Here is a 25,281-nt window from a genome sequence, read left to right as displayed (position 1 = left end):
TTCTTAAAGCAGGATACATCCCCTCTCTGGACATTACAGTAGCATCTGTGTATAAATTTATCACAACCATATTTATTTAGGATGTACATGTGTCTGCCCTGCCAAGATTGTTGTGTTCTGCAGCCCTGTGGAACAATTAGAGATCCCATTTAAATGCACTGCTCCCAAACATTTGCTGGTACTGCTTGATGGGAACAGACTGCAAACCCTGAGTCCTATGACAAGCAATGAAGGAGATCATAGCCCACCTAGGCTAATTAAATTGCCCCAGTTATAGGGCAAAATGAATTGAAAGTGATGAAGCTCTGAAACAGGCAAAAAATTCACATTACCCTAGTTTGTGAAAGGGAAGAGCAGCATGTGAGTTCTGGTCATTAAACAATTAAAAGTGCATGTAATGAAGACTAGCAGGACAGTACTAGCTGTAAGAATTTATAAGGAGAATACAGTCTGTATAGATTTAGCAAATGTTCAGGTTGTTTCTCTGTTGTTGTTAAATGGCAGCATGGAATAATGCACAGGGTACCTGACAGTCCTTTCACACTGATGGCCTGCCTAGGGGGTGGTCTGACTGCAATGTGTCAGTGGTGTGAAATCAGAGAGGACATTTCTAAGACAAGGCTTCTATCTTTGCATCTGAATACATATTTTGTTCTATCCAAAGTAAATGTTAAATATTTCTGAGACTCTTGCAAAAAGCACCTCTGTTGCACGTGTCTTCTATCCTTTAGCTCTGAAGTAATGCAACAGTAAAACTCAGGAAGGTGGAGCCTGCAGGCACTCTCCAGCTACTGATGTGCTTGGAGTCAGCATTGAGCTGGCAGGCTTGAGGCAGCTTGTCTCATTTCCACAAAATTATGACAAACTGAACTGGTTCCCAGCAAAATTGCCAAGAGCAATGGAAGGTTCAGGGCTGGCACATTCCCTCAATCCAGGAAAGTCTCAAAACTACCTGATGCTGGAGGCAAGACTGGAACAGCCCAAGATAGGGCTCCCAGTGCCAGAGCCCTGTCCAGGCTGGTAACTCTCTGCACACAAGCCAGTGAAGTACCACCATTACTAGGCTGCCATTGTGATTCATTTTACATGGTCCCAAATTATGATTGCTCATGGAAAGACTGGTTTGGGGGGAGAGGAGAAGGAAACCAATAAGAATAACTGAACTGTGTTAATTTATTTTTAGACTTTTATGGAGTCTGCTTGAGCGCTGATCTTTGCATGGGTAAGACAGCATATATATCTCTCTCTCTCTTCCGTTCCTTTCCCAATCAGTTCCATTCTGTCTGATTTCCACCAAAGTGTGTTCTTGTTAGCAGGACACACATTAACATTTGGACCAAATTAGATTTGTATTTGTGTCCATAGCTGTCACAGATGCCGCTGATCCTAGAACACAGTACACTATTTTAAATTCTTTAAATAATTTTAAAATGTTGCACAGGATATTTTGAAAGACTGGCCAGAAGAAATGCTAAGAAGCAAGAAAATGCTAGAAACCATAAAATCAATTTTCATATACCTTTAAAATTATCTAAATGGTCAACATGCTATGCATGCTTGTCTTCTTTTATATAAAATCATCTTTGAGAAATTACCAATCATAAAGGCATTACTTCAGTTACACTGCTCTATTCCAGTACACTACCTTGCATTTTGGTATCTCATGAGAAAAAAAAGAAATGTCTGAGAAATGCATTAAGACACTTATCTTATTAATGGTCAACCATATATAAGCTCATTTTCATGCCCTAGGCTTTTATGGTCTCACAATGGAAATTTTTTCTTCGTATTTTTCAGAAATAACAGAAAATTCCAAGAAATGGAAGCCGCTGCTAGTGAAAGAAGAAAAGCTGAGTATCATCAGGGTTAATAGCTCCTATTTGAGATCCATGAATGATTACAGAGTTACTTTTCTATATCGAACTTTCAAGTTTCATTAATAATATGCTGCCTCTCCAGGACACAGGTGCACTCACGCTACAAAGGCTATCGGTTCGTCACATGGAATAGAAGAGCTAGAGGAACAATGGCTTCAAAGGTCTCGTGTTTATACATTTTGACAGTAGTTTGTTGGGCAAGTGCTCTTTGGTACTTGAGTATAACTCGTCCTACTTCTTCCTACACGGGCCACAGACAGGTCAGTAGCATATCCATAGCCAGAAAAAATGTCTCCTTTGGCAACATAAGAACTCGACCTATAAATCCACATTCCTTTGACTTCCTTATCAATGAACCCAACAAATGTGAGAAGAGCGCCCCGTTCTTGGTCATTCTTATCAGTACAACTCACAAAGAGTTTGATGCAAGGCAAGCCATTCGAGAAACGTGGGGAGATGAAAACAACTTCAAAGGAATTAAAATCTCCACACTATTTCTTCTTGGAAAAAATGCAGATCCTGTGTTAAATCAAATGGTAGAGCAAGAAAGCCAAATTTTTCATGACATTATTGTGGAAGATTTTATTGACTCTTACCATAACCTCACTCTGAAAACGTTGATGGGGATGAGGTGGGTAGCAACATTTTGTTCAAAAGCAAAGTATGTCATGAAGACAGACAGTGATATTTTTGTAAATATGGACAATCTTATTTATAAGCTGCTCAAACCTAACACCAAGCCAAGGAGAAGGTACTTCACAGGTTATGTTATAAATGGAGGACCAATAAGAGATGTTCGCAGTAAGTGGTACATGCCCAGAGATTTGTATCCCGACAGCAATTACCCACCCTTCTGTTCAGGCACTGGCTACATTTTTTCAGCTGATGTAGCAGAACTGATTTACAAAACCTCCCTTCATACCAGACTTCTACATCTTGAAGATGTGTACGTTGGACTCTGCCTTCGGAAGCTGGGCATTCACCCCTTCCAAAACAGTGGCTTCAATCACTGGAAAATGGCCTACAGCTTGTGCAGGTACCGCAGGGTGATCACAGTGCACCAGATAACACCAGAAGAAATGCACAGAATTTGGAATGACATGTCCAGCAAGAAACACCTTAGATGTTAAGATTTCTACAGATGTAAATACCTTTTTTAAATTTTTGGTTGAGTTTGGTTATTTTTTGACAAAGTGATCTGCTGACTTACAGGTTAAACTGTGGGATATTAACTGTGAGAGGATTTTTAATGACTCATTTTTCATTCTCACTTTGGCTACTGGTTTACAAACTTCAGGCTCTTTTTCATAAGGACATTATGCCAACTGAAAGAATCTGGAGTCAAATCTCAGATTTTGTAAATTATCATCTATTGCACATATCCATTCTTGCATCTGTGTGTAAAAGGACAGTAATAAACTATTATGAGCTGCTTAACAATTCACACCCCAGGCCCTGAGATAAGACTCAGGCTCTAAGAAATGAAGAATTACAAGCATACTTTTATTCTCCTTTTGACACCCTACAACCGTCTCTATTTAGAGCCTTGTTAATAAATTAAGCAGCATATATTTGCACTGAAATTATGTACCTACTTTGACATGTGTATTTTATAGTACGTGTGCAATTCCCAAATAGCTTACTAATGGTGTAATAGCAGAATTTAGACAGGTAAGAACATCAAAGTTTCACTGGCCTTAGAAACAAACCCACACACTGAAATATATTTTCATCCACCAAATGGCATTTCTTTAAATTATTCCAGAATAGCCCATTTCTTTACACTTCTTAAAATAGCCCATAAAGTATGTAACACAATTTAAAAATTAAGTAAATCTGTAGTGAAATAAGGCAGGGGAGATGTATGAAAAACTATCTTTAAAATATATGAGAAAAGCATGACTGTCTTAACTCTTAATTTCAAAGCAAGGCAATGTCTGTCATTAGTATTAATGGCTTCTCCATTAAACACCTTGAATAGCAATATATAATTATACTGAATGCTAAAAGTGTCAATAAACAGCATATTTCAACATCAGTCAGTGCACTATTTACCTGAAAACAATTAACACAAAAGCAACTTTTTAAGGGGAAGCTTTACTTTGTGCTGCAGTACATATAGAAACAAGTCCTAACAGATTTTTAATGGTGTAGAAATGAGGAATTTAGTCCAATAAAAGAATGCAATAAATTTTCTGTTGACTGGACTTAAAACAGAATACATAACATATATGTACAAATTTCACAATAAAATAGAGGGGTTTTAAGCAAAAAACTATTAAAGCTACACAAATTATATCCTTTTAAAAAACCTTTTAAAGTTCTCAGTTTACTCATCACAATCAATACTCACTGAGGTCCCTCTCAGGAGATCAAGTACACAAGACTTATTCAAGTTTCATAACATACTTATACGTATTTTGAATATGAATGTTTACGAAATGTCATGAAAACTCATTGATAAATTCAGGCCATCTCTATTCAGTACCAGCTTATAATAAGGAGGTGAATATGGCATTGCTCAGCAAATAACTTGGAATGAAGAACTCACCCACAAGTTACAAAAAACCAAAACACATATATTATCAGCTGAAGATTACTTACACCATGCTCAGCACACAGAGTCTCATTCATTGCAGCCGGCATTATGTGTAACATATGCAAAACTGTTAAGCCTGTATGTTATTCAGAATGTGTATAAAGCTGTCAGAAATTAACTGAAGAAGAATTTAAAGGGAAACTTTGACCTGATTTTGCCATATACATAACCAGCACTTTACAAGAGTAACAGAGGAATGAAGGTGCTACCCTAAAAGGTTTGCAGTTTCATGGAAAATTGTTAGTCTTGTTCACAGATGCAGCACTATCATTTCAAAAGAAACTACTTGTAAATAAGGTAAAGTGTACCTGGCTTTTAAGGCACTAGCAGGAGCCATCTCAAGCAAATCTATGTCAGATCTGAAGATGAAGCTACACAATAGGCAGCCTAGGAGTTACTGTTAACAGGAGCTTGTGTACCCTTCATAAATAAAAATAACCCAAACCAAAACCCCAGTAATTTCATAAGAACACTAAATCTCTTACAGCATAATTAAAGACTTATCCTTCCCTAGTTGATCTAGTCCTTGTTAAAGCTGCTATGCCCTATTAAATCCAGAACTTCCAAGGTACAACTAATTGCATAAGTGAATATATAACACACTGATTGGGTGAAGTTCAGATTTCCTTACACAAGCCCCATAATATTCTTGTTTATGAATGGAAATGTGGGAGGAATTCATCCCCAGCCCTTGGGTAAATCAGATACCACAGATGCCATCCTGCCCAGAACATATTTTGTAATAATTTGAACCCGCAGGCTGCAATCACTTCTGCTATCCCTCTGCACTGTGCAGCAATTTGGGGGTTCTGAATCACAAACAAATGGATTTGGTTGCCTTATTTCTGCTGATGCTTCTGTGGCCTTTGCTTAGTAACCAGGAGGACAGCAGGGCTCCCAGTCCAGATACCTCAGGGCTCAAGCAGCATGGTAGCCTTGAATTTCTCCTAAGACAAGTAGACTGCATTAATAATTGCAAGGTACACCTTGAAAATAATATCTGAGAAAGTGTATTTCCTGCCATTTATAAACAGACAGACCTTCAACAGAAATGTAAATGTTCATCTTGAAACTGATGTACATATTTCTAAGGCATTTTCTTCTGTATTCAGCTGTATATATGTGTCAGTCTGCTTGCTATGTAGAATTCTGTTATGCATGGAGCTGAGTGAGGCATTATATTTGTCCAGTGTTTCAAGAGCCTTAAGCATGTGTGCCCTAACTTTTGAATGTACAAGATACTTTTTCTTTTGCTGTCAAGTGAATTTAAAACAACACAACAAAATCCTAATTTTCTACTTGTATTAATTTTCTGGTATTAGATTTCATTAGCTCGTTACACTTGGATTTATTGTTTTCACTTTGCTCAGAAATTTCACTATTGGAACCTGGATATGGAAAGGTAGCAATACATCTACTTATGGGGACAGTTTTCCCTTCCACTCAGTAGTATTTGTGCCATGTGGGATACTGTTAAGAAACAAATGTTTTCAATAGACTTCCTTTAATCAAAAAAATATTTACATTACTTAAAGGTCATTTTGTTTCATTGGGCATGGGACAAATGACAACTTGGTTAAACATGCTGGCTTCTAGTCACTTCAAAAGTTTGACTGTAATCACATTTTGATTCCAAAATGCATATGAAAAAAGCACATTGAGCGAAGCAGCTGGGGGGAAAGTGCCTCTCTTTAGGAGGAATTTTTTCACAAAAGCATTTTTTCCTTTTTTATTTTGCTAAAACTGTGAGAGTATTCAAACAGAAGCCTCAAGGTTCATTTTCCACATTTCCTAATAATAATGTTAAGTATTAATTTTGATTCTTTGAGGGTTTTTTGTCTTTATAATGTAGATGGCAATGGCAATTTGTAAATGAAGAGTGTAATTAACTAGAAAAGCTTGTCAACAGTAACCGAAATTTAGGTGTAACATTATATATGACTGGCTGTACTTATGTATTTATTTGTCTAAATTGTATATATTGTTTTATCTGTAGTGTCTGTAGGAGTGCATTCTTTTAGATTAATGTATTATTTACAGTTTTGTGGGATTGCCAGCAAAGCTGCTAATCAAGATACTATTTTTTTGTATCAATGTCAAATAATAATAAAAAAAAAATCAAGTGAAAAATGGAAAGCGTCTTGTAAGTTTTCTTCTTCACCTCTTTCTAGAAATGTTAATTGTATTACCTGAAAACAAGTGAATTGGCTCATTTGTCATGAGGAAGAATATTGTGCTGTTAATGCAGATTTTTTTTAAAAAAAATAAAATAAACCAAACAAAATACTACTTTTATTCATTATTTGTGCAACAACTTCATCAAGCTGATGTCCATACGGATCAGGTGTATTGCTTCATCTAAAGCTTCTGAACTTCATAGCAGTAATATTAATGCAGCCATGGCAATATCTGGCAAAGCAGCACACGGGCTCATCCTCTGCTCTGCCCTATTTAGCTGCTTTGGCACCCCCAGCCAATGAGACCCAGCTTTAGCCATTCTGAGGTGGCAAAGCTTTTTGACACCCTCAGTAGGGCTCTTCTGCTACTGGCATGGTGTCTTAACGTGTGGGCTTGCAGCCATCAAAAGCTGCACACAGGAGAAAAGGAGAAATGTCCCAAAACCCACATCTCATAAAACCACAATAAAGGTGTTTGAAGTTCCTGTATCATCAGCTGGGTCACCCATATAGAGAGAAGGGGTCCTCCTAGTCTCTCACAGCGACCATGACAGTGCCTTTTGCTTCCTCCACACCCCCCAAAGCACCAGAAAATAAATGAAGAATCACAGTCTGAGTACACTCGGATTACCCAGTAAGTCTCATGTAGCCTTTGTCTCCCAACATACATATCTTAACATACTGTTTTGTCTCTCAGGGAGGTCTGGGCAACTTTAGGGTCCTCATATCAAAACAAAAGCAAAAAACCAAAATAACACAAAAGTAGGAAAAAGTCCCTTTTCTTGTAAGAACATCAGAAAAATTAATCTCTCCCCATTCTCCCCCTTCTCCCCTGTGGTTTCCTACATAGAACAAAGCATCTAACCTCTTTTCCACTGGCGTTGGAGCTCAATATCCAAAACTCATTCATGAAATGGAGGGAAAAATAACCCCACCCCTGAGAAGAAAGGTAGCTTTGGCAAACCAAAGTGGTCACCAGAAGTAGCTGAAGCCTGCAACAGAGTCCTCAGGCATCCTAGCAATGTCTGCAGCGATGCAGCAACCTTACAAACCACACTGAGATGCTTTAAAGCAACCAAGAGTTTCACATACAGCAAAACCCCTCCAATCGTTTTCATCTCTCTTGTTTCCACCAAAGCAGCCTGAGTCTAATTGCAACACTTACATGGTGTTTAATTAATAGACAGCTTGGAGATATACAGATATCAGCACTAGCAGAGCAGATTTCATGTAGCTTGATTATCTTAATTACAAGCATTCTATTTTCTCATTTACTTAATTGATTCTCATAGATTTTCCAGAGAAATTTGCAGTACCCTAAGTGAAAATAGTATAGAAAACCTTCTTAAAAGTGCTGACACTGGCCTGTTACAGCAGCAATGCACCAAAAAAGGAAGATCTATATGACACAGAACATTGTACTGAATAGCATCTGCTTCCTTTTCTCTTGTTAAAAAATATGAATTTATGAAATGGAAGAAGAGGAGTCATCTGGGCAGAAGAAAAAAACAAAGAATGTACCTTATTTATTCAACCGCACCCGCAATTAAGTTGTGTCAAGTATCTCCTCTGATGACTTGCCTAACACAGGAAAAAAATCCATTTTTCTGCTAGGTCTGCATATTAGCTGAATCTGCATTATAGCTCTGCCTCACCTGAAAGAGCCAAGAGCAAGAGGCATTTATTAGTCATGCAAGATTTATCCTTGAGCACTTGTTCTGCAAAGGCAGCATTACATATCAAGCTGGACAGAATTAAGTGTGGTGGTTTTGTAATGCAGACAACTTTTATTTGGGTGAAGCAAATACCCCAAACTTGAGGTGTGCTAGCTAACACCTATCATATCTGCATCTATCAAGCATCCCTTTTCTCTTTAAGAGCTCCTTTCTCTGGCCTATTTTCTAACATGACATCTTTCTCCAAAGAGAAACAGGACCTCCAGGTATCTCAGGATAGCAGTAAAAGCAAGGGGGAAGCAGAGAACACCCCACATCATCATTACAAGCTTTTCCCTTGATTTACAAAAGTCACTTAGCCTTGCTCTGTCCTTCTGTACTTTCTATCTGCTTCAATCTGGTACATTTCCCTGTTATTTCCCAAACTCTTTCCATTTTCTTTATGTGATTTTGCATAGCTCAGCATTCTCCCATCTAAAAGTATCAATTCAAACCAGCCACAAAGATAAGAACACAGCGTTTCTAAGAAGAGAGGGCCCTTACCTGACAGGTTTACAGTCCTACACTGTCTAATACCTGGCAAACTGATTTCAGCAAGTTTCAAGGGACAAGCAGCACTTTAAGTTGTTTCTTCAAAAATCTTTTCTTTGATATTACCTAGTTCAGGTATATAGGGGAAAAAATATCTATCATCTTTCATCTCGCCTCTACCTGCAGAGATCACTATCACAAGTCTAAGGTTGTTTGGCTTTTTTTCCTTATTCCTTTTACCTTTCCTCACAACCTTGGATAGTTCATCAGAACTCAAAACAGCATTTTTTCATGTTTCACTTTAACTCCCACTTAATCAAGTATGCTTTTTTCCACAATTTCAATGTTTTAACCTTTTCATCTGCTTCTGCTCTCTGTGTTGCCTTTGCTCTCCTCATATCTCCCTAACAGTCAGACATCTGGTATTGAATCTGTTACCAGAGTATTTGCATGAAGGCTGAGCACAGCAGTACTTCTCTCTGTCGCCGTCTTTGAGCTATCAAAAACTGCATTATCGGATTCGTTTCACCAGACAGGACACCTTATCTTACTAATATCACATTCATAGCAGAAGATGAACTTCCGCTAGCCTCTGGAACAGACACTGAGGCTGCGAGGCTGCCGTAGCTATGGACATGGCAGGTGCTGTACAGGGAACGTCCCAGCGTGCCCGTTCCCGAGGCTCCGGCACTTCCAGGGCCACACCTGCCCCACTGGGACCGGGGTGACAGACACAGTCGGGGTGACACAGGCACGGCCGGGGTGACACAGGCACAGCCGGGGTGACAGACACAGCCGGGGTGACACAGGCACGGCCAGGGTGACAGACACGGCCGGGGTGTCACAGGCAGACAGTCGGGGTGACAGACACAGCCGGGGTGACACAGGCACAGCCGGGTAGACACAGGCACGGCCGGGGTGACACAGACACAGCCGGGGTGACACAGGCACGGCCGGGGTGACACAGGCAGACAGTTGGGGTGGCACAGGCACGGCCGGGGTGACACAGGCACGGCCGGGGTGACACAGACACGGCCGGGGTGACACAGGCAGACAGTCGGGGTGACAGGCACGGCCGGGGTGACACAGACACAGCCGGGGTGACACAGGCACGGCCGGGGTGACACAGGCAGACAGTCGGGGTGACACAGGCAGACAGTCGGGGTGACACAGGCACGGCCGGGGTGACACAGGCAGACAGTCGGGGTGACACAGGCAGACAGTCGGGGTGACACAGGCACGGCCGGGGTGACACAGGCAGACAGTTGGGGTGACACAGACACGGCCGGGGTGACACAGGCACGGCCGGAGTGACACAGACACAGCCGGGGTGACACAGGCACGGCCGGGGTGACACAGACACGGCCGGGCCCGGCGCTCCGCGGAGCGCTCCCAACAAGGGAACCGCCGTGCTCTGATCCCGTCCAGCCCCGGCTCCCGCCGTGTCCCCGTGTCCATCCCCGCGGCACCGGCGCCCTTGGTCACACGGCGCTGGCGGCTCACGGCCTCTCGCGTCCCCCCGCAGCTCAACCCCGCGACCCGCGCCAGCAATTCCCCAGCAGCTGCCGGCACACCCATACTCCTTACAGTCTGAGGTTAATTAGTTTTATACCGAACACCATTTCCCCTCACAAAGGCCACCAAAAGGCCCAGAGCATTCAGAACAAACCGTGCAAGGTGCACTCAGCTCTGTGTTACGTTTACCGTCACTTTGGCAGGATAGGTTATAAAATGAAGAACTGCTGCCCATGGAGAATGATGTCCTCTTAGGATGAGCCAGCCTGCACTTCCCCAGCACCGCTTCATTCTAAGCATAGCTGGACTTTGAATTAGTAACACAGCTGATGCCAAGGTTGATGATAGGCTGCTTTAATTGCTCATTAAAAGGCAGTATTATTTACTGCTTTGTTTCTTGGATTCAGCATTTCTACACATGGGGATAAAAGTAATGGGCTAGGATAAAGAATATATACAGCATGTAATTAAAATTACATTTTTAATAGGGGAATATACATGCACATAGTGCAGGTGCTGTCACAGAAGTAGAGGTTATGGAGGTATACTTTTTAAATTGTATTATACTGCAATTTAGCTGTCACTTCAAACAGATGGGTGAGTTGTGCAACATTTTTAAACTGATTTAATTACTTGCAAAGGTATTGGCTTGTGTTAATTGGCACAATAAATTACACAATGGTTCACAGATTCCATTAAAAAGGACTTAGAACATGTAGTATCTATAGGAAAATAAACTGAGCCTTGCAAGTCAGTATTTGACAAAATAGTTATTATTGGCTGTTTGTTTTATCAATTCATAAACAAGACCAAAAAAGCCCACCATTCACACAAGACCACGTGCCTAACATGATAGATATTGATGTATAATTGTATCTCAGAGACAGGTAAAGACAATATATCCAGCCATATGCCCAGAAGAATGATCAGACTAAGTAAATGTAAATAGGTCACCCTTACTTTCCCAAAAATACCCCACATGCAGTTTATCTCGTATGGGATAATTACTGCTGCCCTTCTTTAGGACAAAGCCATTTACTGAAACACGAGACACTGGGAAGAAGGTCCATGAGCACATGTAACAGCTTTTGAAATATCTAGGCTTCTACTCTTGTCAATTTAAGGTTTAAACTCCAGATGTTGCTTCTTGTCTTAAACTCCAGGAATACCCAAAATCCCCTAAAGTCAACAAGTAGTAAAACGTCTAGCCTATTAAGTACCACAGCAAACTACACCTGTATCAGACAGCCAGACAAAATCTGTAGCAGTAATGGTCATCAAACTCTGTAGCAGCAATTTTAGGAAAGCTTTCTAGCATAAGCAGGCAAAAACCTTACAGGATCTTTGGTTACACTTTGGCACAAATTCTACATTGGGGAAGAGCACATTATAACTTGGAGAAAAGATTATGGTGGCCCAAAATATTACATTTTAGGATTTCTATGAACTAAGGAGAGTGAACTTTTAGCAGACAAAGTTATCTCATTTGTGACAAATCACCTATTTCCTGAACATTTAAAATGAAATGCTTTTGAAATTTTTTTCATGGTTTTGAAACTGCTGTATGTGAAATGTCATTGAAAACAAGCCTGCACTTGTATCTTCTGCTGAACACCAGAAAAACACCACTTCAAAGGAGTACATTACATATTATTTGAACGCTGGGACAGACACATCAGTAAGTAAACTAAAAATCATATGAATTGCCAATGTTAAAACTACCACCTGGCCATGTTTCCCCTTTCCAGCAATAATTTCATAATTCCTTTTCTATGCCTTCCATTTCAATAGCACCTAAAAATTTACTATTTTTTAATGCATCACAATTTCTGTAAAGCTGCATTTTGTTTAATGTCATGCAAACTTTTAAAAGAAAAACCGGAAAAAATCCATCTGGAAAATTGTACTTGCATGCACAAGACTGGCTGGCAACATGGACATGAAATATAGAAATAAAATGAGAAAAATTTGCTTTTTCCTCAGCAAGTACTGTGAGGATGGGTGACAGCTCATGAGGAGACATTAGGGCAAACAGCACTGCCCTTTCCCAGGTATTACTTTTACTAGCTGTGCTACTGCTGGAGAGCAAGAAAACCAGATCTAATCAAAGACTGAGTGATGGTACTAGAAGACCTTTACAGGTCCCTTCCAATCCAAACCAGTCTGATTCTGTGTTACTGCTCCTTGCAGGGGGTTGGACCAGATGACCCTTCAAAGGTCCCTTGCAACCCAAACCCTTCTATGACAGGAAGCAAAGAGAACATCACATCATCACCACCACATGTCAAGAACCCCTGGACAGAATGAGGAGCAAAGCGACCTTATGTACAAGGACTAGACAAAAAATGTGGGAACTGCAGATGACAAAAATATTCATTAATTTGAAACCTATGTCAGATAACAAAGCTTTAGAAAAATAAACATGTTCTGAAATTTCATGTACACCACTGCTTCTAATTTGCATGTTTATTCTCAGTTTGCTGTAATGCCAGGACATGTTCTTGCTTTAGCAATAATTCACAATGGGTGAGACATTATTATCTGTGGGATTTTCTGCTGCCTGGAACACATCAGACAATTGGCAACAGATTTATCTGAACAGTTCTGAAAGTACGTATTTGTGAAACTGCAGTTTTAATCATATCAGGAGCCACACCATGATGAAAAGCAGCATTTTCAGGAGGAGTAGTACACATTCTGTCTTCTTCCCACAACTCTAACATCTTTTCCAATAAACTCAGATCACTTCATTTAGGCCAAAATTACATGTTTGATATAATAAATATAAATCCATACACATAAATACACAGAATTCCATGAACACAAAGCACTTCTAAATGAGTAATTAATGTAACTAAGTTGTAGCTCAGTAGCTCTCTCATCCAAGAGTCTAGATTCATCTTTGCAAAAATCCTTTTGGAGAAAAAACAAAAAAAGAAAGCATCAAGCAATAGAAAAATGCAGGAGTTTCCTCACCCTTTCCATCTTTTGTAGAGCATCAGGTTTATGGGTGATTTGGCAGTGCCCCACCTGACAGGCAAATTTACAAGGTTAGCACTGAACCTAATCAGAGATAATCAGAAAACTCTTTCTCTCTGCTGTAATTTTCTGCTTGGATAGCTCTGCTATGCTATTATAAATAAGAAAAGCTTGCAGCACAAGCAGGGTAGAAGACTTTAGAGAGATTTTAGTAATCACCTTCCATTCAAATCACACCTACTCTTTAATCAGGATTGGATCCTGTTCCATTTTATAGCCCCAGGAGTAAACTGAGGAGCTCATAATCGACACAGATTGGGAGTGAAATTTTAGTCCCACTGAAGCTGTTGTGAAGTATTAGTAATTCATGGGGCCAAGATTTCACTAATGGTCCTTCCCTCTGGATCCTCTGTTCTAATTCAAGGCAGATTTCCCCACCCTTTTCCTATTTCTCATAATATCCAGTGCTTTGTTTTAATCAGAGGTGATCTAACAAGGAGAGAGAAGAAAGAGAGTCGGAGAGAAATAGATTCTGAATGCAACAGGATTCCTAGCTGATTCTATGAGATGATGGGAATAGTTGCAGGTTTAACAACCTCAACCAGATAACTATTGCACTTTTCCTCATTGTAAACACTTCACAAAAAGCTTTCCACAAAGCTGAAAAAAAGAGTTAGGAATTTTATTTAATTTCACAAATTGCCCATCTTGCAGCTTTCAGCTTATGCGATAAGATCTCTGCAACAGAAGCAACCTGGGAAACTGTAAAATCAATTTCTTTGCCCAAGTACAAAGTCCTGCAAAAAAGGCATAGTAAATTTACCTCTAGGAAGGTACTTTTTACATCAGAATGGAGCCCTGCTAACTTCTGGCTGAGGCACATTCAGAGGCAAAGACCCCAGCTCAGTTCCCGGGGGAGCAGTGAGCGCACTCGGCGGCCCAGGAGCACCGGAGGGAGCAGCGGGCAGCACGGCCTGACCCCGGGGAGGCCGGCCAGAAGAGGCAGCACTGACACCCACGCCTCCCTTCTCCCGAAATATTTGTGTTTGCTGACCATTTACACTTGGTTCTTCCTCGGTCAATAGCAGAGTAGTAGCACAATGCAGGGCACTGGCAAAAGATTCTCCTTTGCCAGAAGGAAACAACCAAACTTACAGCAACCTTAATACAAATAGCAGAGGTAAGGTAGCAGTCTTCAAAAGCTTTCCTTGCCCTCTACATTATAAACCACCACAGGTACAGTACAGGTGTGGGTTGTGGGGGAAGCAGTCCGGTGGGTTTGCCCCACTCCCAATAACAGAATGCTTCGTAAAACCAATTCCATGCTTTCAAAAACAGACGCAGGTAGAAATGCAGGCTTCTCCCTTAAAGCAATTAGTGCTACACAGCCTATCTTCCAGAACACAGCAGTTTTACTACCTGTCAGGTTAAATCTTTTTGCCTACTGATTTATTTTTATAGGACAAGAGTTGCACAAAGTCCACCTACTCAAACCCCCTCTCTAGTCACTCTCTGGCTCTTCTGCTTCATTATTTATAATTGCCTGTTGATGACAGCTACACACACTGCTTTTTATGTGAAAAGACAATTTTATTACCAAATAACCACCCATTCCTATACATTCTGAGATGTCATAATTCAATTTTCCTCAAAGGAAAGAAAGCAAGATTGATGGGGTCTACAGATTAAACATGGCACAACTCAGAAAGCCTCTTTACTCAAAGTTAATCTAAAGAACCCCAGCACTCCTACTCATGAACAGCATCTTCTCTAAATGAGTCTGAATGATTACACAGATGAAAAAGAACCAGGCAACAATTTTGTTTCTTTCCATAAGAATAAATAAATAAAAATAAATCTCCCAATTTGAAACATTACTGATTTTTTATTAATTTTTAGAAGGGGAAAAAATTGAGTAAAGGCATGTATTTTCCATCTACTCCAATTCTATTTTGTGTATCTGTCCCTCTACATAAACACATCCACTTGCATACGTGATTTCCTACACCCTACTGAGACAATAAACAAGCACAGCCTTTCAAATTCATGCTTAAAAATTATGCATGTCCCAAAAAGGGCAAGATTGCCTCCTTATTGGTTTATGCAGGGAAAATTATATTTCTCCTTCTTACCATGTCTCTGTAATTGCTCACTGAGCCACCATTGCCCATATTTGCAATGTTATTAGTAGCAGACAGCTTCTCAACTACTCAGTTTGATTCAACATCTCAGATGAACACAACTGTGAAAGCAGCTTGATGAGCATCAATCTAACAATCATAAAGCAGATATAAAACCACATTTTTATGTCCATTGCAATGTTACTCTTAGGCATTGAGGGAAAATGAATAACTAAAATGTCACAATGCTCAACTAATGTGTCTGGATTATTTCATCAGCTGGGCCACTGTGCAATAAAATGCAAGGAAACCAGACTTTGCTGGAGTTTTTGTGGTTTGAGTAAACCTGGCTGTTCATTAGCAGAGCTCATGCACAGGGAACTCGAAGATGTAGGTTCCTGATCCTTTTCCAACTTCTCATTTTAAAATAATTAGCATTCTTTGTGCATGCACATGCATGAGTACACTGCAAGACAGTGGAAAGGCTGCCCACTTGATGCAGCAGAAAAACCCACTGCAAGTGACAGAATAAGGTTCTATCATAATTGATTCAGAGAAAAAATAGACTAACTGCTATTTGTTATCAACAACGTTTTCTTTTGGTTTTTTGCTGCTTTGGTAAAATGTGGGAGGGTAAGGTGGGAACGGGTGGCAGCATCCTCTACTCCCTGCTAAATAGAAATCAGCATTTTCAGTGCACTCAATTAGCAATGTTTTATGTCTGTGTCAGAGTCCTCATCAGAGCTAATTGATTTCAGGCACAGGCAAATCTCACCATTCAACATCATTATGCAGAGGTAGGTGGTGAAAAGGAAAACAGATCTCTGATTAAAGAAAAGCATGAGGGGGAGGCACACCATTTATAAGCTGCACACAGCATTCCCTCTCAGAGAAATAACAGTGTTTAAAAACATTTTGAAGAGAGATGCCTCACAATCAAATTTCATAGGACTGCCCTGGAAGCCCCAAAATTGGAGATGTGACAATGGACCAAGTTATGTGAAAAGGCACACATCTTTATCTCAGGAGAGAACATGGGGGAGAGAAAATTCAGTTATGTTTCCTGACTAATTTCCCTGCTCCTCCTTCCACTCCTACTCACTTAGGGTGTTCTAGAACAACAGAGGAAATTGTGATAGTACATAAGGTAATATTTTAGAAAACAAGAATACTAATCAAACGAGGCAGCTGAATTGCAGTTTGAATGCACAACTCTGTACACGTTGGTGGGAAGATTTGAGGTCAGCACTTGTCAGAAGGAAGACACGTGCTCCTGTTCTCTTGGCACAAAAAGCATATGTTGCCAGCATGGGAAACAGCTTTCCTGGCCTAAAGCCCACACTGGAGTCCCACAGGATAAAAGGCTGGAAATGTCCCTTCTCTCCCACTCCTTTACACATGCAAAACCAGTCTCCAGATCTGGCTTTGTGCTAAGCTAAATTCTATGTTTATATTCATCCTAACACTTTGAAACTAATAAATGCAGAACTGCATTTTGACTGACTTTCATCTCAGTCCACAGAGCTACTTTCAGCAAGCTGAAGCACAGCACACTGGCATGGCTGGCTCCATGGACACTGACATTAATCAGTCCACAGAGCCTGCAAGTGCCCAGCTGCAGGCACTGGCATATAATCACCATACAGATGATTATATTTTTAGCACCATCTAATTAAGCCCTATTTTCCTGGCCTTAGAGACAGCTACATGGTAGCTCCCCTGTTCCAGCTTCACCTCATTAATTAGAGACCTTTTTCAAACAAGACAGGTGCTGTAGCCAGCACCACCAGCACCACTACTATTTTGGGGCAAGTAATGTCACATATATAAGAACTTCACCCAGCTTCTTAACACTTTTCACGAAAACATGAACAAATTAATAGCTGCTAGATTTCTCCCTTATTACTCAACAGAGAATGTGTATAAAATAATAGAAAATGATGTGTTTATAATAATATAAATTGCTATGATGTTCACCATTTACTTCTACTCAGCTTGCTCACTGCTTTCTACTGCAATGCACTATATATTTTCAACTTCTTTTTACCTTTTGTATATACTAAAAGTATAAACTACTTACGAATGTCATTTTAACACACTAAAGCTTTAATTACCCTTTCTTTCTACCTTTTCAAAAATGCATTTTGCTGACATTGTATTTATACACAGTATCTCAGCAGTAAAAACAAGAAAAAATTTTTAAAACCCAACACAGCTGTGGCAACAGTACCACATGAATTTGCTGCCTCACTGAACCACAGAAACATCACCATATTTCCGCATCAGACCACAAGTGAGCAACAACTGTTACGGCTTTATCTTGGTACAATACTGCTGCCTGCCTCAATTAAAGCATTAGATTCTTCATTTAGATACCTCCTGCAGCCCCAACCGGCACAGCAGATGAGCACTTTTGACAGTTGCTACTCACATCCCAACACTTTTTCCCAGCTTCTGGGCAGGTGTATAGCAAGTGGAACATGATTTTCATCCAGATATATATTCTATATATATACTGACATATATACAGAACACTTAAAACAAGAAGCTTCCCTGAACATTCACTTCATCTGAGAAAGTATTGGAGCAGTAGTGTTATTGACTAATTGGATTAGTCAATAACAGTGCAATGGTTAGAGAAATGTACATTAAAAAAATCCCATAGCAACGCTCAGAATTTAGTCCCTCCCCATCGCAGTGCTGCAAGTTATCACCTGGGTCACTGGTGTGAGCAGGTTTCAGGTCCCTTTTTTACTTACTCGCACTCGGGCTCAAAGATGAAGAGCCAGCTGCGAACCGGTCCTGCCACGCACACGGCCGCGCTGCGCCCTGAGGCCGCACAGCCGGGCCGGGCCTGCCCGGCACCCAGCCACGGCCAGCACGGGGCCCGGACACAGTGCCCAGGCCCCGGGGAAAGGCTCGCTCACCCCTGTTCGCAGCCGCACGGCTGCCAGGAGCCAGCCCAGCCCAGCCCGGGGCCCGGACACAGTGCCCAGGCCCCGGGGAAAGGCTCGCTCACCCCTGTTCGCAGCCGCACGGCTGCGAGGAGCCAGCCCAGCCCGGGGCTCGGCTAGCAGCAGCAGCAGCCCCGAGAGGCCTGAGCGGCCCCAAGGTGCCTCACCTGGGCCGCCGACCCTTCCCGCTCTCAGCCCACACAAACCAGCAGCACAGGTTGTGCCCCGAGAAAGACATTTATTTCTTGAAGTAACCCCTCGGGAGACTTAGAAATGGCTTCAGCAAAATCTTAGCAACCCTCTCCTCCACCGCCTCCGCCCCAGCTGCTGCTCCCAAACTAAGGGCAGCAGCCTTTTGTATAACAACTCCGTAATCCACTCAGAGCATGGAAACTCAAAATACAAATCAGTTTGTGCAATACATCTTTATTTTAATTTTATTTTTTTAATCTTTGCAGTCATCTTGGAGTAATCATCATGTAAACAGTAGGATGGGATGGGATTACATTGACTTGTATGCAAATAGTTCTAGAACACCTCAACGATTATGACAAGGCATTATAAATAACTTCTCTTAACAATATATATTTGCCATTTTCAGTACATTAAAGAGCTGCCACTTATCTAGGATTAACTAGGAAGTAGTTTAAAGTGTAACCTCTGAGAAACATGTCTCCAAATGTGGAAGTCTTTCTAAGGTTCCCTAGCTCCATAACATCCATGTCACAGGTTAAGCAGAAGGCTACTTGGGTCGAAGTGTTTTCTTTGTAACAGAGTTTTACTTGATCATTGCACAAAGCCCTATTATTTTCACTCCACCTAGGTATTTAGCAGAACTTCAAATAAAGCTTCAGTTCCATTCTTCAAGTTTTTATTCATTTGTATGAAACTGGTCTTTATCATTAAGGGTAAGTCAGATCAGAGATGGACACAGTAAGCATTCTAGCTTAACAACAGTTTACAGTAGCTCTAGCTCATCGACTCCCCAATAAAGCATAGTCAAAATACTCTAACACCTTTGCTACTGTATATCCCCTCCTCGCTCAGATAACTATATATATTTATTGTACCATATGTATGGTACTTCTAGAAAATGGAGATTATTTATATAAGCAGCCTCAGGCACATTCTTAAAACATTAATATCTGCAAGGCACCTCCCACTCCCTTGAGGATCAGTTTGTGGACTTTATTTTTGATACACAACCAACAAAAGCTTGCTAATGCCAGATCAAATGATTTCAAAAAACCCCTAGAAGTTACTAAATACTTCAAAGACATACCTGAAACTTTTTTAAATAGTGGGAGATTAACTGCAAATAGCACATAATCAAGTCAAATAATTTTCTTATTACTAGTATGTGTAATGCATAAATATATGAAAAATAAAATTCACAGTCATTTTTTTAAACTAGAATTCAAGTTTGGCTAATATTTCTAAACTTTTATATGTATGTTAATTTCTAAATGTAACAGAACAGAGGCAGTATTATCAACCACAAGTACAGGTAAAATAGTATCACCCAAAGTCCATGAAAGAAGTAAGCTTGATAGAAAGTTCCTTTTGTAACCAATAAATACAGCCACCTGAGAGCATTTCCACAGGCTTTTCACTCTGGGGGAATCCAAATCAACTTCTAAGAGGCATTTAGGAGCATTCTGAACGTTAACAGCAGCGGTGTAGCTGTGGGCTTTGCTTGTTCTGACTTTGTGAATTGCTAGATAATGAAGCAGAACTCAGTGTGTGGTGCATTAATTTTCCTTTGCATCTAAGCTGGCTTTTTCGCAATCTCACAATTCGGCTTGGGGTCAAGGGACAGACATCAGCTGACACTTAACTGAGCAAAACCAATCAGTTTCACTTCATCAGGAATCTCAGTGCCATCACAGCCAGAGGCCTGCAAGTACAAACAGAAATGTTTAGTATATCATGCTGCAAAGGAGCATTTGACAGCCAGGATATAAAGTTTCCCCATATCGCCCAGTCAGCAAAGACTTGATTGAAGGAAAGCTTTCAGACTGCTTCATGTGGCCTCAGTAAGCATGCAACCAATTGCATCCTTAATTTTAGCAAACACTTGTCATCAATATTAAAAATTATAGAAAAAAATACTGGAAAATGGACACCAAAATACCCAAAATCTTTAAACCAAACTTTCCAGACTAGAGCCAAATTTGCTTTTTCATGGGAGTAAACAGTTTTCACTCATGAAAAGCATCTAATATACATGTATAGAATCTGCTTTTTACCACTGTGCTGTACACAGCAAATGTCTCATGAGTCCAGTCACCAAGTTAGTTCACCAAACAGCTGAATTTTTAAACAAGAAACTGAAGCAGTCTTCAGTAAAATAGTAAATACTAATATTTGCAAAAGGACAGCTCCCTCCTGACAGTACAATCTAGTACTTAAAACTGTACAGTTTAGATTATTCAGTAAAGCCTGTCACAAAACAAATTGGCACAAGTAATCAGTTCATTTTTCATATATAACAGTAAGAATATAAAATCACTTTGCTCAGAACTAAACAATTACTTTAGGTCTGTTTTAGAAAAAAATATGCTGGAGGCAGAGTATTTCTGTCTTGATTTTTAAACACCAAAGTTGCTTCTGTAGGACAAAAGTAACATTTTAAACAAAGGGGTTTATACATTTTTATCTATATGGTACATACGTCAAAATATTAATAGAATTGGATTAAAAGTGTGCAATGCTAACTTACTTATGACAGATGCCTTCAGAGTCATTTGCATATCACAAAATTTTTCCAACAGAACAATTGGTCCACTCTATAAAAAAGCTTTTAATTCTTTTTTGCATTAGTAGCAGTTGAACCCTCTAACAGAACTGGTTTGTGAACATGTGCTGTAAAGTTAAGAGCTCTCAGATTGTGCATAGAAGGTGCACTGACAAAATCCATTCAATTTTTATGGCCAGAAATACAACCATGTTGACTCTTGTGGAAGTATTACATCAGGCTACTCTTTCAAATTTACTTTGAGCAGACACAGAGAACAGAAGTTCTCTCTTCAGATAGTATTTCACATCTCTTATTCCACAGAAGCAGCAAATTAAAGGTCTGAGATCATCAATCCTGGTTACTATTCAGATATCTGAATGGTGCTTGGACTGGGAATTTACCAAATAAGTGGAGTTTGACTTTTGCACTTAAAATTTAATGCTAAAAAGTGCTACTATTACTAACATTGTTCTACTCTCTAGCTAGCTATCAATCTCCTCCAAGTCATTTTAAGTAACATATCTAGATGCATATAGATATTTAAATGCCTTTCTTATCAATAAGTATTAATTTATGTATATTTAATGCACCTGGAATCTATTAACTTATATTTTGTGCTTAGCATAAATAGAAATACTATACACAAACTGCAAAATAAAAGTGCTTGGTAGAGAATGAACACACTCTTTCATTCTTGGGTTTCTTTCCACCCTTTTTCATAACCAAAGTCCTTACACAAAATGCAAATTATGCTGTGCAATGATTTTGTGTTTCCTTGAGTGTTTCCAAGATTATTTGTGTCTTAAAGCAGCCTCCTTCCCAAAGTGTGGACAGCTGGATCATAGAGGGAAGTTTTCATTCTGTGTTAGCCAAGACAACTAGGGGATATTTAATACTATTTATGTTCTTCAGAATTATGTCATTGCAAGAGCAAAGATACATTGTTTATAAAATATGCAAGAGAGGGAATCCAACCCCTGCCATCCAGGCACCTCAGCTTAAAAATTTTCTTTATTTTTGATAATAATTAAATACCAAAAAATAGTTAAGACATAAACTGTTCCTTTTTCACCCCAAAGACGGACAGTTTGCTGTTTGAATAGAAATATTATTTACCAGCAAACTACCAGTAACAGCAACCTGTAAGCAGAGAGATACTAACCAGACTCCTTGTCCAGAAATATTAGCAACTAATCCTAGACTAAGAAGTATTTTTCAATTGAATTTTCTGAATGGATATAGGATTAGCTACATTTAGACCTTTAATCCCCATTAAATATTTACCAACAAAATTTGTTTTAATCAAGTTGCATACAAGTGCTCAAATTCAGTGAGATCTTGCTATGAGGTAACAAAGACCCAGTAATGCATACAAAGATATGAGAGAGATCTCATAGGCAACAATTCACTTAGCAACTTCACTATACAATACAGAAATAAGCAGAAAAAGAACATATATTGAATTAATCCAAGGAGAAAAATAAATTAGGATACTTCTTGTTATGGTCTTTTCTCATGAAAATAGGAACTAGTGCAGGAAACTTAGGTCAAAAGTATGAGGAAAAAACTAAGGTTAAAAATTAACCTCCAGAATTCCTACCCATCCAGTGGAATTTACCTACAGCAGGGACAAAGACATTGATTTTGGATTGTCTGCTAATACTGAGTATGGTAAGGAGCAGGATGATATCGGCATTCACTCACTGGAATCTGAAATTCTATGTGACATTGACTAAACCTCAGCAATAAATCCAACTGAATCACCAAAAAAATAGAAAAAAAAATCCCAACCTAAATTTTCAAGTAAATTTGTTTTCAAAATCATACATAACCTGGATACTATGGGATATTACATTTTGGAGTCACAAGCCTCTATTTTAAGTGTGGCAATGAGAAACCCAGGCTTCTCAGAGCCTCTGGAGTATCTGTTACCTAAATGCTCTTGGTGAGATGTCATTTACTACACAATACAGCCAAATCAGATTTTTAGACAGCGGGAGCACAGATCAGCTGCAAAAAGAAAAGCAGTAGCTTTTAAGCTGTATTTATAGCAAAGGCCAAAGAAATGAATTTGAGTTGTCTTTATTCCCCTACCCCAAACCCTTCTCACAAGCAATGTGGAAGTTCAGGGGATTTCACTGGATTGAAGAGGAAAAATGAGTTCAAATGAATCAGCTAAAACTCCTCAGATCTGTATAAAGAATGACATGGGAAGAAGAGTCTTGAATTAATACATCATCATCAATTAGGTCTAAAAATGGCTATCTACAGCAGCTGCTTTTATAAACAAAGCTGTGATTCTGGAGACCTGCTTACCTAACAGACATCCAGTCTAGTCTCTCATGTGACTGGGTCACTCCCAGCAAATGGTGCTGAAAGCTAATTGGTATTTACAAAACTAATAATTCAGTAGCTTTAGGTATATACATTTTTCAACTTAATTTTAACAATAAATAAAAACAAACACAGCACATCAATTCTGGCTCAAGGTTTTGTGATTTAAATTTATTAATATTAAATTAAATCTATCATGCTACGATCAATATTGACCACAGCACAGAAAGGAGTCCCAGGCCCCAACCCAGGGTCTGATGACATAGATACAGAAGATAGAAAGAGGTAGAGAAGCACAAACAACAATAAAATACACTGGGAGAAAGACCAACATGCAGGGGTGGATGGTCAACTGAAAGAAGATTAAAAAGGACTAAGGGGAGAAGTAAGCAGTTGAGAAGGTGATCTGTATGCAAGAAAAATGGGGGCACGTGTTTGAAAAAATGGGATTGGAACAATATGTCCATCAGCAGAGGACATTTCAGCCAGGGTAGAGCTAAGGGGGTTGGGGTGAAGGACTGTAAACCTAGCTATTGCAGTTTTCTCTGCTTTACTTCAATTCTTCAATTCTTCCCGTGAGTTTTCTTACTGCAGCTTCTCACCTAAACCTCAGGCTGCCTCAGAACTCATGTGACTGAACTGCCTTCCCTATGCAGTTATGGCACTGTCCTGTCAAAACAGGGTTTCAGCTTTTTCTCTAATACATGGAAATTTCAGTCACTTTATATGTCAACACATTTATTCAACAAAGTATCCATAACTGAGATAGAATCCAGATTCTTATGTGAATATTTTGATAATTTGTTTGTTTCTTCCATTGATGCTTTTACTTACCAACTTAAAAGTCAATGTTTTCAAGGCCTTTGGATCATCTACTATCTTCTGTAAGTTAGCAGCAACTGTAAAAAAGTCAAAAAAACGTGATTTGCAGAAAATTGCATTCAACTTGACATCAAGGCTTTTGTTGAATCTTCTACTTAATTCTACACATATATGTGTCTGTAAATTACCACTTGAATCATTTAATCCCTCTCTAGCTGTTGTTTCAGAGGGCAATGGGGCTGCCATAAATCCTACTTCCTTTCTTTCAGGGTCACTGATACCTTGTGACTATGTGAACTGATTCAGTTGCACGTTTCATATTGCATGTCTTTAGGAAGTGCAGCCTTTCATTTAATGTCAGCCTGCTGTGGAACAGCTGAGGGAAGTCAGCGTGCTGCTGGGCTATTCCCCCAGGAGCAAACCTTCCAGCTGCCCTCAGGCAGTTACTGGCAAAGGTATTATTAGTGCTTCTGCAAACAGCAGCCCATGATCAGCAAGTGTTTTAATGAACTGGCATACAGTTGGCTAAGGTGCATCAGGGATGTATTGAGTCTTTAAAACCCCTAACCCCACTCCTGATTGATTCTTTACCAGGGAAGAGATTAAAAATTTCCAAGTAAAAATAGAAAAATTGGATTTTTAATACATGTAAATAGTTAATGTTACTTTGTTGTTGTTGCTACTTAAACACTGTATCAGAATTGAGTGGTATTTTGGATGGTTATCATTCCTCAAGAAAGCCAAGAACAGTACTCAGTAAAAGGCTATGGGACACAGCTTTATTTATTTACTTATTTTTACTTTTAATATGAACTCAAGTCAGAGACTTTTACATATTAAATATGCTTTATTTTTATTTTTCTGATGGACCATAGCTAGACTGGGAAATGTGTAATCAAATAGAAGATTAGGAGGATTTAAGGGAAAATGTCACATATTTTCAGGCTATGCTTGAAA

The 25,281-nt window shown here is 39.6% G+C and overlaps 2 protein-coding genes across 8 annotated transcripts in view; one reads left to right on the top strand and one right to left on the bottom strand.

Annotated features, from left to right (window-relative positions):
• The window catches only part of B3GALT1 (beta-1,3-galactosyltransferase 1), a 173,922-nt gene extending 167,157 nt beyond the window's left edge, over window positions 1–6,765 (top strand). For all 5 annotated transcript variants that reach the window (XM_066553349.1, XM_066553345.1, XM_066553344.1 and 2 more), the window contains 2 exons: window positions 1,184–1,222; window positions 1,798–6,765. In XM_066553349.1, coding sequence (XP_066409446.1) covers window positions 2,027–3,007 — 981 coding nt within the window. In that variant the 5' untranslated portion in view covers window positions 1,184–1,222; window positions 1,798–2,026 and the 3' untranslated portion in view covers window positions 3,008–6,765. The remainder of the gene's footprint in view (window positions 1–1,183; window positions 1,223–1,797) is intronic.
• Window positions 6,766–18,834: 12,069 nt separating this feature from the next.
• The window catches only part of STK39 (serine/threonine kinase 39), a 75,698-nt gene continuing 69,251 nt past the window's right edge, over window positions 18,835–25,281 (bottom strand). For all 3 annotated transcript variants that reach the window (XM_066553645.1, XM_066553644.1, XM_066553646.1), the window contains 2 exons: window positions 24,337–24,401; window positions 18,835–20,325 (listed from right to left, as the gene is read on the bottom strand). In XM_066553645.1, coding sequence (XP_066409742.1) covers window positions 20,251–20,325; window positions 24,337–24,401 — 140 coding nt within the window. In that variant the 3' untranslated portion in view covers window positions 18,835–20,250. The remainder of the gene's footprint in view (window positions 20,326–24,336; window positions 24,402–25,281) is intronic.

The sequence above is a fragment of the Molothrus aeneus genome, chromosome 7 (assembly GCF_037042795.1).
Source record: "Molothrus aeneus isolate 106 chromosome 7, BPBGC_Maene_1.0, whole genome shotgun sequence".
NCBI classification, from domain to species: Eukaryota; Metazoa; Chordata; class Aves; order Passeriformes; family Icteridae; genus Molothrus; species Molothrus aeneus.
This window is presented reverse-complemented; position numbering and strand designations above follow the sequence as displayed.